The sequence below is a fragment of the Hemicordylus capensis genome, chromosome 3 (genome assembly GCF_027244095.1).
Source record: "Hemicordylus capensis ecotype Gifberg chromosome 3, rHemCap1.1.pri, whole genome shotgun sequence".
Lineage (NCBI taxonomy): Eukaryota > Metazoa > Chordata > Lepidosauria > Squamata > Cordylidae > Hemicordylus > Hemicordylus capensis.
The window spans coordinates 298,914,136-298,929,146 of record NC_069659.1 but is presented as its reverse complement, the minus strand read 5'-3'; the positions used below and the strand labels follow the sequence as shown (position 1 = coordinate 298,929,146).

The window sequence follows — 15,011 nt, the reverse complement described above, 5'->3', positions numbered from 1 at the left end:
AGCAACTTTCAAAGAGCCGGAGGAACATCGGTCTGGCCGGAAAAGGAAGCACAAGGCAGAGGCTTCGACTCATGGTGATTCCTATAAGAAAGCAAAACATAAGCATCGGGGCCAGGTTGTGGAGCATACGCCTTCTCCCTCTGGTCTGCAGGACTGTGTGATCCCTCGGCGTCCAGCGGCCTCCTTGTCCCTGGCTCCGACTCCTTATCAGTCCCCGCTGACACCAGGGCCCCGAGCTCACGACGTTCGACATTGAGATCGGTCGGCGTCGATGCCATCCAGCCATAAGGCTGGGGAGTGCTCTTCGAGTCCGAAGGCTCGACATCGAGATGGAGCAGCCACAACCTGCCCGTCAACATCGAAAGCTGTTTTGCAGTCGACGTCGGGAGTTGCATCGGAGTCGACGGTTGCTATCATTCTAGATACAGAGCTCGACGTTGAACCCGACATCGAACCTGGCGTCAAACTCAACATAGAGGACGATGCTGCAGATATGGAGCCAATTGTTTTGAAGGACATACCGGCGCCTTCTCCAGACAGTGTGCAGGATCAGGGTGCTTATTGCTTGAACCGCATGCTACAATCTGAGGAGACTACACCTTCAACGGGAACTTTTACAGGTTTTCAGCAGTTTGACTATTTGCCAGGGCCTGAGCCCAAGACACCAATACCAAGGACACCCTCTCTTTCGGCTATGGAGACGCCAGTCACAGGACTGCCACCCAGTGGTTGTTGGGATGGCTCAGTTCGTTTACCAGGCAGAGATTATGCCCTGTTTAGGGAGTGGTTGCGAGAAAGGGAGCAGACCCCCAAGGCCCAGAGGGAAGCGGCTCTGCAGGCGGCTTTGACTCCTGTGCAGCGCGCAGAAATGGCTGTTCAGGCTTCAGTACCTTTGCCTAGGCAACGTTCCGTATCGTTACAGGCTAACGTGCCACGGGTTCAACTGTTACCCACATCGACTAACCAAGTGGCTACACAGACAGCGCATACTCACGTGCCTGTGCGTGTTACTTCTACAGCTGTGGGCAGCTCACCTGTGCCCTCGGATGATGATGATGATGATGACATAGACGATGATTACACCTCTGATTCTACAGTGCCTGATCCGGATGATCCAGAGGCGCCTGCTCTACCTGATCCTGCTCTACCTGCTCTACCTGATCCTGATTCGGATGTAGCTGCTATTCCATCGACATCGCCCAATGAGGAAATGAAGGGCTATCATCAGCAGGTAGCTGAAATGGCTCTAGTGTTAGGCCTTACTTTGAAGGAAAAGTCTACTGACTTGGAGGACCCGGTTTATAACATGATGCAGGCGGCATCTGGCTTAAAACCGGTTTACTTACCTATGTTGCCGCATATCTCCAGGGCGGCGAAGTCGGCGTGGGAGGTGCTCCAGACATCGACGCCCACTTCAAAGCACTTGGAGGCACTGTATCATGTTCAGGAGGAGGAGAATGCTTATCTGATGCGTCATCCTACTCCTAATTCAATAGTAGTGGACTGTGCTACAACATCTAAGGGTGGCAAATGACACGCTACACCTGCGAACAATGAGGGCCGTAAACTAGACGTTCTTGGGAGGCGCACGTATTCAACGGCGTGCTTGTCACTCAAGATTGCCAATTATGTCGCCTGTCAGGCAAGGTATACGCATTCTCTTTGGGAGTCCTTGTTCGATCAGCGTACTAAGCTGGAGCCAAGTGAGTTCCTGAAGAGGTTTGAGACGGTGTTTGCGAAGTCAACTGCAGCTACCCGTCAACAGCTGGCTAATGCCAAACATTTAGCTGTATCTGAGTCTCGGACATTAACGTCATCTATAATTCTGCGGAGGCACGCCTGGCTGCAGGCTACGGGCCTCCAAGATATGTGGGATCGCATTGAAACACTCCCGTTTGACAGTGCTGGCTTGTTTTCGGATGAAACTGGTGACAACATGGAGCAATGGAAGAAGTCTCAGATTACTGCTCGCACCTTCACCAACCAGCGGTATACCAACAGATACCGCCCGTATAATCAATATAATAAATACCAGAGGCACCAAGGCAATTACCGCCAGGCTGATAAGCGGGACTTTAGGCATCCTTACCAACGTTGTGGTGGAAACTTCAAACGGCCATATTATCCAAGGAACAAGGCTAATCAGACTAGCCAAACTAAGAGAACACCACAATCAAAGCAGCAGCTTTGATCTGGAAGTGAGCCCACTGTCAACATCCAGCCAGCCTCTTCAGAACCATCTGACCAATATCACAGCAAGGAAAACCATCTCCTTGAACTGTGCCAGAGTTACCATCAAGCTGGCAAACCATGCTCAAGCGTGGCACCACATAATATCGGACAATTGGGTCTTACGCATAGTGACAACTGGCTATGCTCTGGAGTTCAAGGAATATCCTCCATTTGTGGGTGTGAAGTATACCCCGGAAACCCCTGTATTAAGGGAGGAGGTGGAGAAGCTCTTGTTGAAGGAGGCAATTTTGTCGGTTCAGTGGGCTCTGAGCCAAACGGGATTTTATTCCCGATATGTCCAAGTTCCCAAACGCGATGGGGGCATAAGGCCGATCATGGATCTCCGGGGCCTAAACCAGTACATCGAAGTACGAAAATTCAGAATGACAACGTTGCAAGCCATCCTTCCGCTCCTGCACGGGGAGAATTGGATTGCAACGCTCGACTTGAAGGATGCGTACTTTAATATAGGCATCCAGGAGAGCCATTGCAAGTTTCTCTGCTTCACTATGGGGAGCGAGATTTATCAGTACAATGTGCTGCCTTTCGGGCTAGTCACCGCCCCACAAGTATTCACGAAGTGTGTTGCAGTAATAATAGCATACCTCAGGACAAAAGGGCTGTCCATTTATCCGTATTTGGACGACTGGCTACTGTCGGCCAGGACACAAGAACAACTGCTACAGCATGTACATGTGGTGACGTCCTTGTTGGACAACCTGGGCGTGAGATCTAACTGGGAGAAGTCTTTTCTGCAACCGGCAAGACACCTTCAATATATCGGGGCGATATTGGACATGACAGCCCAGAGGGTTTATCTACCGGAAGAACGGTTTACGCGCCTGAGGACGCTAATCTTCTTATGCCAAGGAAAGCCGGTGCAAATGGCAAGGACTGTTCAAGTGATTCTCGGTCTCATGGCATCCTGCACCACCACAGTTTTATATGCGAAACTGCGTATGCGCAGACTGCAGCTGTGGTTTCTAAAGGCCTACAAGCCAAGACAAGAGCCACAATCCAAGCGGGTAATGCGGAAGGAGAAGATTCTGCATATCAACTTCCTGGAGCTGTTAGCTGCATTCAAAGCCTTGGTTGCCTTTCAAGAGGAACTTGTGGGGCAAGTCGTCCAATTACAGATGGACAATACGACCGCCATTGCTTATGTCAACAAGAAGGTGTTGGACTCAATGACGTGGTGGACCAAAGAATCGAACATGCTCAACGGCATTCAATTCGAGACTCTAAGGCCTTCGGCCACAGTGACATTGGATGCTTCATTACAAGGCTGGGGGGCCCACCTGCTACATCGCAAAGTGCAGGGGCTGTGGACGCGGAAGGAGAAGATTCTGCATATCAACTTCCTGGAGCTGTTAGCTGCGTTCTAAGCCTTGGTTGCCTTTCAAGAGGAACTTGTGGGGCAAGTCGTCCAATTACAGATGGACAATACGACCGCCATTGCTTATGTCAACAAGCAGGGCAGCACGGTGTCCAGGTCATTGTGCAGCCTCAGTTTGCAGCTGTGGAATTGGTGCATTCCTCGCGGGATTTATCCCATTGTTATTCACATCAAGGGCACCATGAACGTATTGGCGGACTCCCTGAGCAGAGAGCTTGTGCTCGATCAGCACGAATGGGAACTGAATCTGGAGATAATAGAACAATTGTTCAGGACTTGGGGGAGGCCAAAAGTGGATCTGTTCGCAACATCCAAGAACAGCAAGTGCGATCATTATTGCTCCCGGATGGGGGTCAGCCCGAGCACCAAAGGAGATGCTTTTCAGTATCAGTGGAGTCAGCAGCTATGTTATGCTTATCCACCAATTCCGCTGCTACCCAGGGTGGTGGCCAAGCTTCTTCAGGACAATGCTCGGGCAATAGTGATTGCTCCATGGTGGCCAAGGCAGCCATGGTACACGCAGCTACTCAGACTGTCTCAAGGCAGGTACAGGCGGCTGCCACAGTGGACAGATCTAATAACTCAGAACCAAGGGGAAGTGGTTCATCCCAACTTATCCGTGCTGAGTCTCACGGCGTGGAGGATCGGCTGCTGAGGAGGATTCTCTTAAACACCCGTAAGCTATCCACAAGGCGCAGCTATCAGGCAAAGTGGCGCAGGTTTACAGTACATGCTGCCTCTAAGGGATACAACCCCAGGGAGGCAAGCCTTAAAGCCGTCCTTCTTTACCTGACCACTCTGAAACAGAGCGGCCTGGCTAATGTTTCTGTTAAGGTGCACATGGCAGCTATATCGGCACATCATGATGGCTGGGACGGAAAGACGGTCTTCACCCATCCAAGGTGTAAGGACTTTTTGAGAGGCATCAATAATCTGTACCCCCCGGTTAGCCTACCGGCTGAGAAGTGGAGTGTCTCTTTGGTGCTTTCGTCACTAATGGAGCCGCCCTTTGAACCATTGGGGGCTGTGTCGCTGAAGCTTTTGACTCTTAAGACTCTTTTTCTAGTGGCTGTCACCTCGGCCAGGCATGTAAGCGAGCTACGTGCACTCCGTGTAGACGAGCCTTATATGAAGATTTATCCGGAGCGGGTCGTCATGCGCTTGGACCCCGAATTCCGACCTAAAATCGTAACAGAGTTTCACCTTAACACCGAGATTGTGTTGCCTACCTTTTTCAAGGAACCTACTTCGGCTCTTGAACAGGCAATGTACTCCTTGGATGTTCGGCGTGCCCTGCTCTTCTGTTTGAGGGCCACGAAGGATATTCGTAGGACGCCTCAGTTATTTGTTGGCCTACAGGGCAAGTGTAAGGGGCACTGCCCTTCCCACCAGCGGTTATCTTTCTGGTTGGTGGAGCTGATTAAGCTGGCGTATGACCAACAAGGGGTCGAGCCACCGGCTACTATCAAGGCACACTCTACTAGAGCTTACGCCACGTCTGCAGCACATTTGTCAGGCATTAGATTTTCCGATATCTGCACGGCTGCAACATGGTCATCTCATCAAACTTTTGTCAAACACTATGCCTTAGATCTGCGTGCTGCTAAAGCAGCGGATTTTGGACAGGCGGTTCTGAAAAGGGTGTTACAGTGACTTGCAGTATTTACCCACCACCTGCCGGATAGCTTGTAATTCACCCACTATTTATGGATGTATGGAACCACTATCCAGATAAACAGGTTGCTTACCTGTAACAGATGATCTGGTAGTGGTTCCATACATTCATAATGCCCTCCCGTCCATCCCTGCTGACTAGCCACTGTACAATATGCACTTACTTTTTGCAACGTGCTAACAGGACTTGGCAAAATGTCGGCCATCAAGAAACTGAAAGTGGAGACGCCTAACCGCCACTAGAGGGTACTGCAGTCATGTGCGGGTGGCGGTTGGCGTCGCGAAAAGCTAATGAATTCTGCCCGAAGCTGATCTGCGCAGGCGCAGAACCCACTATTTATGAATGCATGGAACCACTACCAGATCATCTGTTTCAGATAAGCAACCTGTTTTTATTATTGTGTTCAGAAAAAATACAAATTGAGAATATTTGTGTAAACTTACTTTGCTTACATGTGCTTCCAAAATTCCCAACTTTTTAGTTTCCATTCAAAATTTGTATTACCACACTTGCTCAGATGCTTGACAACTACAGTGAGGGAAATAAGTATTTGATCCCCTGCTGATTTTGTCCGTTTGCCCTCTGACACAGAAATGACCAGGCTATAATTGGAATGGTAGGTTTATTGTAGCTGTGAGAGACAGAATAACAACAAATGAACCCTCAAAAGCCCAGTGCCCAAAAGTCAGCAATGGATTTGCATTGTAGTGAGGGAAATAAGTATTCGATCCCTTTACAAAAGATGTCTTAGGACTTGGTGGCAAAACCCTTGTTGGCAATCACAGAGGTCAGACGTTTCTTGTAGTTGGCCACCAGGTTTGCATACAACCCAGGAGGGATGTTGTCCCACTCCTCTTTGCAGATCCTCTCCAAGTCAGAAAGGTTTCGAGGCTGATGTTTGGCAACCCGAACCTTCAGCTCCCTCCACAGATTTTCTATGGGATTAAGGTCTGGAGACTGGCTGGGCCACTCCTTTGTTGCCTTGGCTGTGTGTTTTGGGTCATTGTCATGCTGGAATACCCATCCACGACCCATTCTCAATGCCCTGGCTGAGGGAAGGAGGTGCTCACCCAAGATCTGACGGTACATGGTCCCGTCCATCGTCCCTTCGATGCGGTGAAGGTGTCCTGTCCCCTTAGCAGAAAAACACCCCCAAAGCATAATGTGTCCACCTCCATGTTTGACGGTGGGGATGGTGTTCTTGGGCTCATAGGCAGCATTCCTCCTCCTCCACACACGGCAAGTTGAGTTGATGCCAAAGAGCTCGATTTTGGTCTCATCTGACCACAACACTTTTGCCCAGTTCTCCTCTGGATCATTCAGATATGCATTGGCAAACTGCAGTCGGGCCTGTACATGTGCTGCCTTGAGCAGGGGGACCTTGCGGGCACTGCAAGATTTCAGTCCTTCATGGCGTAGTGTGTTACCAATTGTTTTCTTGATGACTATGGTTCCAGCTGCCCTGAGATCATTGACAAGTTCCCCCCGTGTAGTTCTGGGCTGCTTTGTCACCGTTCTCATGATCATTGCAACTCCACGAGGTGAGATCTTGCATGGAGCCCCAGACCGAGGGAGATTGACAGTTATTTTGTGTTTCTTCTATTTGCGAGTTATCGTGCCAACTGTAGTCACCTTCTCACCAAGCTGCTTGGCGATAGTCTTGTAGCCCAGTCCAGCCTTGTGCAGGTCTACAACCTTGTCCCTGACATCCTTTGACAGCTCTTTAGTCTTGGGCATGGTGGTGAGTTTGGAAGCTGAGTGATTACTTGCTTCTATGGACAGGTGTCTTTTATACAGGTACTGTAACAAGCTGGGATTAGGAGCACTCCCTTACAGAGGGTGTTCCTCATCTCAGCTCGTTACCTGCATATAGTGAAAAGACACCTGGGAGCCTGAAATCTTGCTGGTTGATAGGGGATCGAATACTTATTTCCCTCACTACAATGCAAATCCATCGCTGACTTTTGGGCACTGGGCTTTTGAGGGTTTGTTTGTTGTTATTCTGTCTCTCACAGCTACAATAAACCTACCATTCCAATTATATCCTGGTCATTTCTGTGTCAGAGGGCAAACGGACAAAATCAGCAGGGGATCAAATACTTATTTCCCTCACTGTATATGTAACCATGCTTTTGTTCAAGTTGGGTATTAGGGATGTGCACGAACACGTTTGGGAGGCTGTGTGTGTGTGTGGGGGGGTTCTTTAAGGCACAGGGAAGATGCACTTATCTCTCCTGCCACATTTTCCCCTCCAGTGCTCTCCCCAAAATCGCTGCCATGGGGCTGCAATGTACTTCCTTGCAGCCCCACAGCAGCAATTTTGGGGAGAGTGCTGGAGGGGGAAATGTGGTGGGGAAGGTAAGAGCACCCTCCTTGCACCTTAAAGAATCATCTGCCTCTGAACCAGCTTGAACGCTGGACATCCGAACCGGTTCAGCAGTCCGTAAAAGGACTGCTGAACCAGTTAGTGCACATCCCTATTGAGTATATTAACTCATAAACAAATTTACAGATGTGTAATATCAAAAGATCATGATCTAGGCACAGACAAATATCAATGTCACAGTACCCCTTGAGAAGCAATGATTTCGGAGACTGGACCTGTGAAGCAAGAAAATACACTTAGTGAAACACAAGCACAATGGAAAATGGGAGCACCAAGAATACAGTTTGTGCAGGCGATAATGCATAGTCACCAATACAACATGATGGCTATATGGGCAAACCAAATGGGGAGGGAGAGCAAAAGAAGTGATGGTTATGCAGGCAAAGAGGAGAGGGGGACAGAAGAGGAGACAGAATACAGTATAGAGTTAGAAGTGGAGAGAGAAGTTCTGTTTACCTTTCCTGACTCTATTATCATATGCAATGCCAAGGAGTGCTGGGAATCCTTCCTAATGTTTTCCTGGCAGAGGGCAGTGATAGGTGGTGGCGTGCAGACTTAGGCTGTGAGTTCACAGCAATGTGGGGGGAGCACTGAGGTTCCTGAGCAGTTAGACACAAGTCTTGAACTCATGGCAAGCCCACTTTGGGAGAGAGAGAGCCTCAAAGTGTTCTCTCTGGGTTTCAGGGAGTCATGGACTTCTCAGGCAGTCAAAATGCAAAATTAATCTCATGGAAGCCCAGTACTGAGAGAGTTCCCTTGTACTCTGGTTGCTGAGAAGGGCCAAGGCAGTACATAAGTGTCCCACTCAGGCATGTTCAAAGCTAGGAATTTCTTGTCATTTTGGATTCTGCAATCCAGGGTTACAGCTGAAGGCTCTAGTAATTTCAACTCAATGGAGGGGAATTTAGGAGCAAGGCTGACTCCTGGCTGAGCCCAAGTTCTGGTGCAGTAGCCGGCAGTGTGTGTTGTTGGAATCCCACGGGTCAACAAGCTTAGAGAACTGAGTCTCAAAGCATCTTCACAGAAATCATGTTCTGGCCAGAGCTGGCCAGGTCAGCAGTGGCTACAGTAGTAGGGGGGCTGGATCTTTTATAGAGTTTTAGATGGTGTAAAACCCAAAGACAGGAAATCTTGGAAGTTCATTCCCTTGCTCAGGTGACAGGGCTTGGGAAAAGGTGTGAACCCCTGTGCCTATCCAGTTGATGGTCAGAACAAAACCAGAATGGTGTGAGAAAGGTATAGATGGGGTGTTCTGTAATACCTGAATTGGTGCAGTGGGGAAATGCTTGACTAACAAGCAGAAGTTTGCCGGTTTGAATCCCTGCTGGTACTATGTCAGGCAGGAGCAATATAGGAAGATGCTGAAAGGCATCATCTTATACTGCAGACAGGGAGGAAGCAATGGTAAACCCTCTTGTTTTCTACCAAATAAAACCACAGGGCTCTGTGGGCGCTAGGAGTCGAAATCGACTTGATGGCACACTTTGCTTTTAAAAACATATATGAAGCTGCTCTACATATATGAAGCTGCATCTGTTCATGTGTCTCATATATATGTGTCTCATATATGAAGCTGCATCTGTTCATGTGTCTCAGTATTCTCAGTCCCAACTGGCAGTAGCTCTCCAGGATCTTGGGCAAAGGTCTTTCTCAGCACCTGCTCTCTGATCCTTTAACTGGAGATGCCAAGAATCAAGCCTAGGACCTTTTACATGCAGAACACATGCTCTACTACTGATCAATAGCCCCTCCCCTGTAAGGAAATCATGTTGGAGAGAAAAAGCTGTGCACATCTCATGTCCAACACAAGAGAGAAAAGGGAGCACAGGGGGAAGCAGTGGGGTGGCAACAGGAAGAATGGAGAGGAAGCAGTTGCCCCTCATGCCCCTGTTTATGGGCCTAGGAACACCAAAGTTGGCACGTAATTGCCACCTTAAGATTGAGGACAAAAGATGCTCAGAGGCCCTTAAATGACCAAATGTAGAGCAGATATGTCCATTGTTGGTCCACTGAGAGAAACCTGAAAGGAGGAAAGATCCTTTAAGACAAGGATTTTTCAGCCTTTTAATTTGCTTTTCTTCCAAACCAAAACAACATCAGAGCTTTTCATCAAAACTAGCTGACCTGGTGCAGAGCATCTGTGCCCCTAGTTTTCCCTGTCTCTCCTCCCCATCTTCATTTCGTTCTTGACCCCCACCCCACCCACTTTAGCCCCATTACGTTCTACCCCAGTTTGTTCTCCCTCGGCAGCCAGACTGCTGCCCCCTCGCCTCCGCCACCCCTTCTCTGTCCGGCCGCCCTTGCCGCCCCTTCTCCGTGGCTGGCCTGGCCTCCCATCCCTGTTGCTAATTGGCAACTGCTCACTAACTCTCGCGAGAGCTGCAACACATGAGATTAGCCTTAGAAAAAAATATATAAAGATGTTCTAGAAGTTATCTTGCTTTGATTGCATTACGAGATCAAAGGTGTGGTCACAGTGCCGAGTGCAGGTCATGAACGCACATTCTCTCTCTTTCTTGCTCTCTCAACCCATACCACATCTTGACACTTAAACATCAGCTGCCAGGCTTGCAGCAGGTACCTATATAGGTTGACTCAGAAGTAAGCTACATAGACTTCAGTGGGATTTACTCCCTAGTAACACTGGTTAGTGTTGCAACCTTAAAACTCCTTGAACTGATCACAGTGGTTACCATAGATACTTCAAGAATTTGAGGGCAGCAAGGTATGTCCGGCCTAAGTTACAACGGCTTGAATTTAGATTTTATAAAGAAGTAAATAGTAAATAGAAGTAAATAGTGTTCAAAGTGCTATGACTCCACTGCTGACTTGAAACACATATAATATGAATAAGTTGTGCAAGCCAGTCTTGCAACAGCCCTCTTGAAGGGCTTTGAAAAAGTTGATTTGCTGTTTTTTTTTTCTTTCATCAAGAACTTGCAGTAGCATTGTTAATGAAGGGATGAGAGTCCAGGGATAAGTTTCCCTTTTTAAAAATTCAGAGATGTTATAAAAGGGGAGTGAGTTCTTACTCTTGCCTCTAATTGCCAGGTCTCAATCCTTCTTAAATGTTTAGATACTTAAATCTATTCCAATCAGTTATCCCTATTTACCAAGCACTGTCCCTATTTTGTGGTCACTGTCCCTGGGAAATTCCAACAGAATGACCGTTTTGACACTACTTTTAATATGCCACCTCTCCCCGCCCCTGCCCCCCAAAGTGTGATTGTGCAAATAATATTGCACATTAGGTGAGCTTCTTGAGTGTGCAGAATACACTGATTGTTCTGAATATAGTTTATGCAAATTATGAATTCTTCCTAATTATCAGGTAATAAGGCTTCGGTGACTAGCAGTTTCATAATTTTATAAATTATGGGTATCTAAGAGAGCGTCTTCTTCGCTATGAGCCCCACCGGCCACTGAGGTCACTTGAGGAGGTCCGTCTCCAGTTGCCACTAACTCGTTTGGTGGCTACACAGAGACGGGCCTTTTCGGCTGCTGCCCCGAGATTGTGGAATGCGCTCCCTGCTGAGATACGATCCTCCCCACCTCTGGCAATTTTCAGAAAACACCTGAAAACACATCTCTTCAGCCAGGCTTTCTCAGCTTTTTAAAATTTGTTTTTAAATTGTTTTGATTGTTTAATTGTAGTTTTATGATGTTTTTAATTGTGAATCATTGTTATGTTTTATAATTTTTATTTTTATTATTAACTGATTTTAAGGTGTTTTAATGTAAACTGCCCTGAGCCTTTTGGAAGGGCGGTATAAAAGTTTTAATAATAAATAAATAATAATTTGTACAGCACTGTTCTTCCCCTATAGATCATAGCTTCCTAGTCTCCATACTCTTTCTTCCATTTCCCTCTTGCCCCACTTTTTGCCAACATTTTTAGGAATCCAGCTTTTAGTTTTGAAATATATTAAGGAAACTAAACAAACATATACAAATACGTTTACATGTTTTCTTCAGAAATACAATGCACCTTAACCTACCTGTCTTGAGTTGGGCATTATTGGTAGTTGTGTGAGAGAAAGAAGACTGGGTTTCTTTAGTATAAGTTATATGGTAATGTCACAAGTCAACATAAAGTGTCAAAACAAAATATATATAGCTCTGTGCTATGGGGCCAAAATGATGGACCACAGTCAACTAATAGTGAATGTAAAGATACTACTTTGTCATTCCAGCACCCATATGCAAGATCTTCAGGAAGTGACTCAAGACCTTCACTATGAAAACTTCCGTTCAGAAAGACTTAAAAAAGGTGGCAGGTTAGTACCTCTGATTTATATCTATAATCTTCTTCTATATTATTAATTCTCTTATCCAACCGTGGGGATGTGTGTCAAGCTCTTTGCAGCAGAACTCTCGAAAGGTCATGCAAGAGTTCCAACCACAGTAATGGAGACAGAGGCAGCGGCGACCCGGCCTGGCCTGGCCTGGGGAGGTGGCTGGGCTGCCAGGAAGAGGAGGTGGTGGGCGGCAGTAGAGCCGCACCGCCGAGAGCAGCCCAGCAACGGCCGTGGTGTGGAGGTGGTGGAAATGGAGGCGGTGGCGTCCTGGCCTGGGGAGGCGGCTAGGCCGCCAGGAAAAGGAGGTGGCAGTAGATCCGCGCCACTGAGAGCAGCCCGACTAGGCAGGTGGTGGAGCTGCACCCGGCCGGGAAGGAAAGCACTGTCGGTGGCCGGGGACAAAAAGCTGAGAAGACTGGGGCAGAAGGCGGGAGGGAGGGGGAACTCCTAGGCCCAAAGAGAGCACCAATGCTCTGTGCGGGTTCAGCTAGTTCAGTTGAACATGTGGTGGGCTGGGGGGAAGCAGAAGGTAGCTTTACTTCCAAGCACAATGTTTTCAGGCATTGTGCTTGGAAGAGAAATGTGTTGTGTAATATAATTGTGTATTAGAACAAGGCCTCTGTTACTGCCTCTTGGATATTCTGAGATTAAAATGAAGCCTATTATTGCTTTTTGGATATTCTGTGATAGCATTTCCACATCAAGTTGAAGTGACCATCAGCTGTTTCTTTTGACTTTTCTAAAAAGACAAAAGAAATACTTATTTGAATTAGATTTTTTCTTACTATAAGCTGTACAAAAATGGAGTGGTCTAATTGGTATGCTAAATACAGGAAAGTGTCTCTTACCTGTCCTTTGCCAGTAGAAGTATCGCCCTTTCTCATAAGAAGAGAAAAGGCTCTGACAGGGCGAGGGGAGGAAGCCTCAAAGAGCTTACCTCCTCCACAGATGAGCAGTTCCTTGCCGCCGCCTGCCCAGACGATCACTGGCTGGTGCTGGTTGCTCCGAGGGTCAGGGTTTCAGGATGCATTGCCCCGCCCCTGGAACTCCAATAATGCACCACATGTGGGCATTATGGGGATCCCCCCTCCCCTCTCTGGGTCTGCTAGTCACAGTTGTTTGCAGCCACAGCTGTCAGGCAAGCCAAAAAATGAGTTTAGGAGAGCACTCGCTCCTTTTGGAGGGAGGCTTCAAGCGGGTTTGCTGCCGCAATACCACTGAGATGGGGCCCGATTCTGGTGGTTCACACACGTGTGCAAAACTGGGCTGGGCTCCCGTAGCCTGGTTTTGCACGCGTGTTAATAGCTTTGTATTCCTCTCTATAGAGGTTTTAACTGCTTAATGGGATGCTTGTTAGTCTTAACCCAAGTAGACCTGAATGAATTGCTTTTTTAAATGTGGATTTCCAAAGTTCTGGTTCTTTGCTTTACTGTTTGTTTGAAAATACTGGCTGATGGAGATAACCTATTAAATTGTAGGTGCAGGAAAGGGCAGTCTTGATATTCTTATATTTATAGTTTTATGAATTTGTTGTGAACTCTCAACAAATTGAGAGTTCTTTGTTGTGAACTCTCCTTTGTTGTGAACTCTCAGGAACTAAAAAGCTGTTGTGGCTGAATTTTTTGTTTCCCTTTTCCTCTGTATGTAGGAAGGTAGAAGATGAGGAAGTTAATAAAGACCAGATCTTGCTTGAAAAGGAAGCTGAAGTAAGAATATTATTTGTATTTAAGCTGCATTTAACATCTCCTGCTATTTTAGTTTCCTTAATGTTACACTTATATCTGCTCTTCTTCCAAGGAACCCAGAGTGATGTACATGGTTATGTTTATCCTCATAACAACCCTGTGAGGTAGTTTAGGATGAAAGATAGGTGACTAGCCCAGAGTCACCCAGTGAGTTTCATGGAGGAGAGCTGTTCTTGTGGTAGCAAGCATGAATTGTCACCTTTGCTAAGCAGGGTCCTACCTGGTTGCATTCACCGCTCAGGTGATGCAGCTACTCTTGGAAGAGCACCTGCCTGCTTGCATGCAGAAGGTTCCAAGTTCCCTCCCTAGCATCTCCAAGAGAGACTCTCCTGCCTGGAACCTTGGAGAAGCTGCTGCCGGTCTGTGTAGACAATACTGAGCTAGATGGACTAAGGGTCTGACTTGGTAGAAGGCAGCTTCCTCTGATTTGAACTTGGGTCTCAGTCCTAGTCCAAACATTCTTAACCACTACATTGCTAGTTCTTTATGCTCTTGAGGGAACAATGTCTGTCACACTTCACTTGGGGCAGAGAGCAGTAAACATAGTACTCATGCAGAGTTTGTCAGGATTTCCATATCATTAACAAAGAAAATTTGGACTGGTCACAGAGCATGTGGCCCTCCATCAGGGAAGGGGGTTCGCTAATGCTCCAAATCCTAAATAACTTTATAGTTTCTGCTAGATACGAAGTCCCACTTATCCAGTTTATTACTGAAATGGGGCAAGGAAAGTCTTCATGTAGATAAATACTTTAGAGGGGTTCAAAAGCCAATTGCTTTAGAATTAAGGTTGATTTTTATAGTACAGAATTGAAACTGTTCAGCTAAGATGGCAACTGAAGTTAATTTGTGATAAGATTTCAGGATATTTGGTTACTCCGGAACACAGGAAGCTGCCTTAAACAGTGTTGGACCATTAGTCCATCTAACACAGTATTGTCTACACTGATTGGCAGCAATTCTCCCAGGTTTCAGGCAGGAGTCTTTCCCTGCCTACCTGGTGATGCCAAGGATTGAACCTGGGACCTTTTGTGTGCAAAGTAGATGCTCTGCTACTGAGCTATGGTCCCATCCCTGAAAGTGATTTCACCTAACTCTTTTTCTCTAATGATCCAGATAGCGATATGCCAAATATTTCTTTCCCTCTCCACTTTCTGCAACTGGCAACTATTACTAAGATTGTGGCGTGGCTAGCCACTGGGGCAGAAATGTATGTTTGCATTTCCTTTCTAAAATGGAGTATATGCCACCAAATGGTGCAGTGGGGAAATGCTTGACT

The 15,011-nt window shown here is 47.1% G+C and overlaps 1 protein-coding gene across 2 annotated transcripts in view; it reads left to right on the top strand.

The window, feature by feature from the left end:
* SEPTIN2 (septin 2) overlaps window positions 1-15,011 on the top strand; it is a 54,338-nt gene that overhangs the window by 33,753 nt on the left and 5,574 nt on the right. For both annotated transcript variants that reach the window (XM_053304359.1, XM_053304360.1), the window contains 2 exons: window positions 11,883-11,966; window positions 13,636-13,693. In XM_053304359.1, coding sequence (XP_053160334.1) covers window positions 11,883-11,966; window positions 13,636-13,693 — 142 coding nt within the window. The remainder of the gene's footprint in view (window positions 1-11,882; window positions 11,967-13,635; window positions 13,694-15,011) is intronic.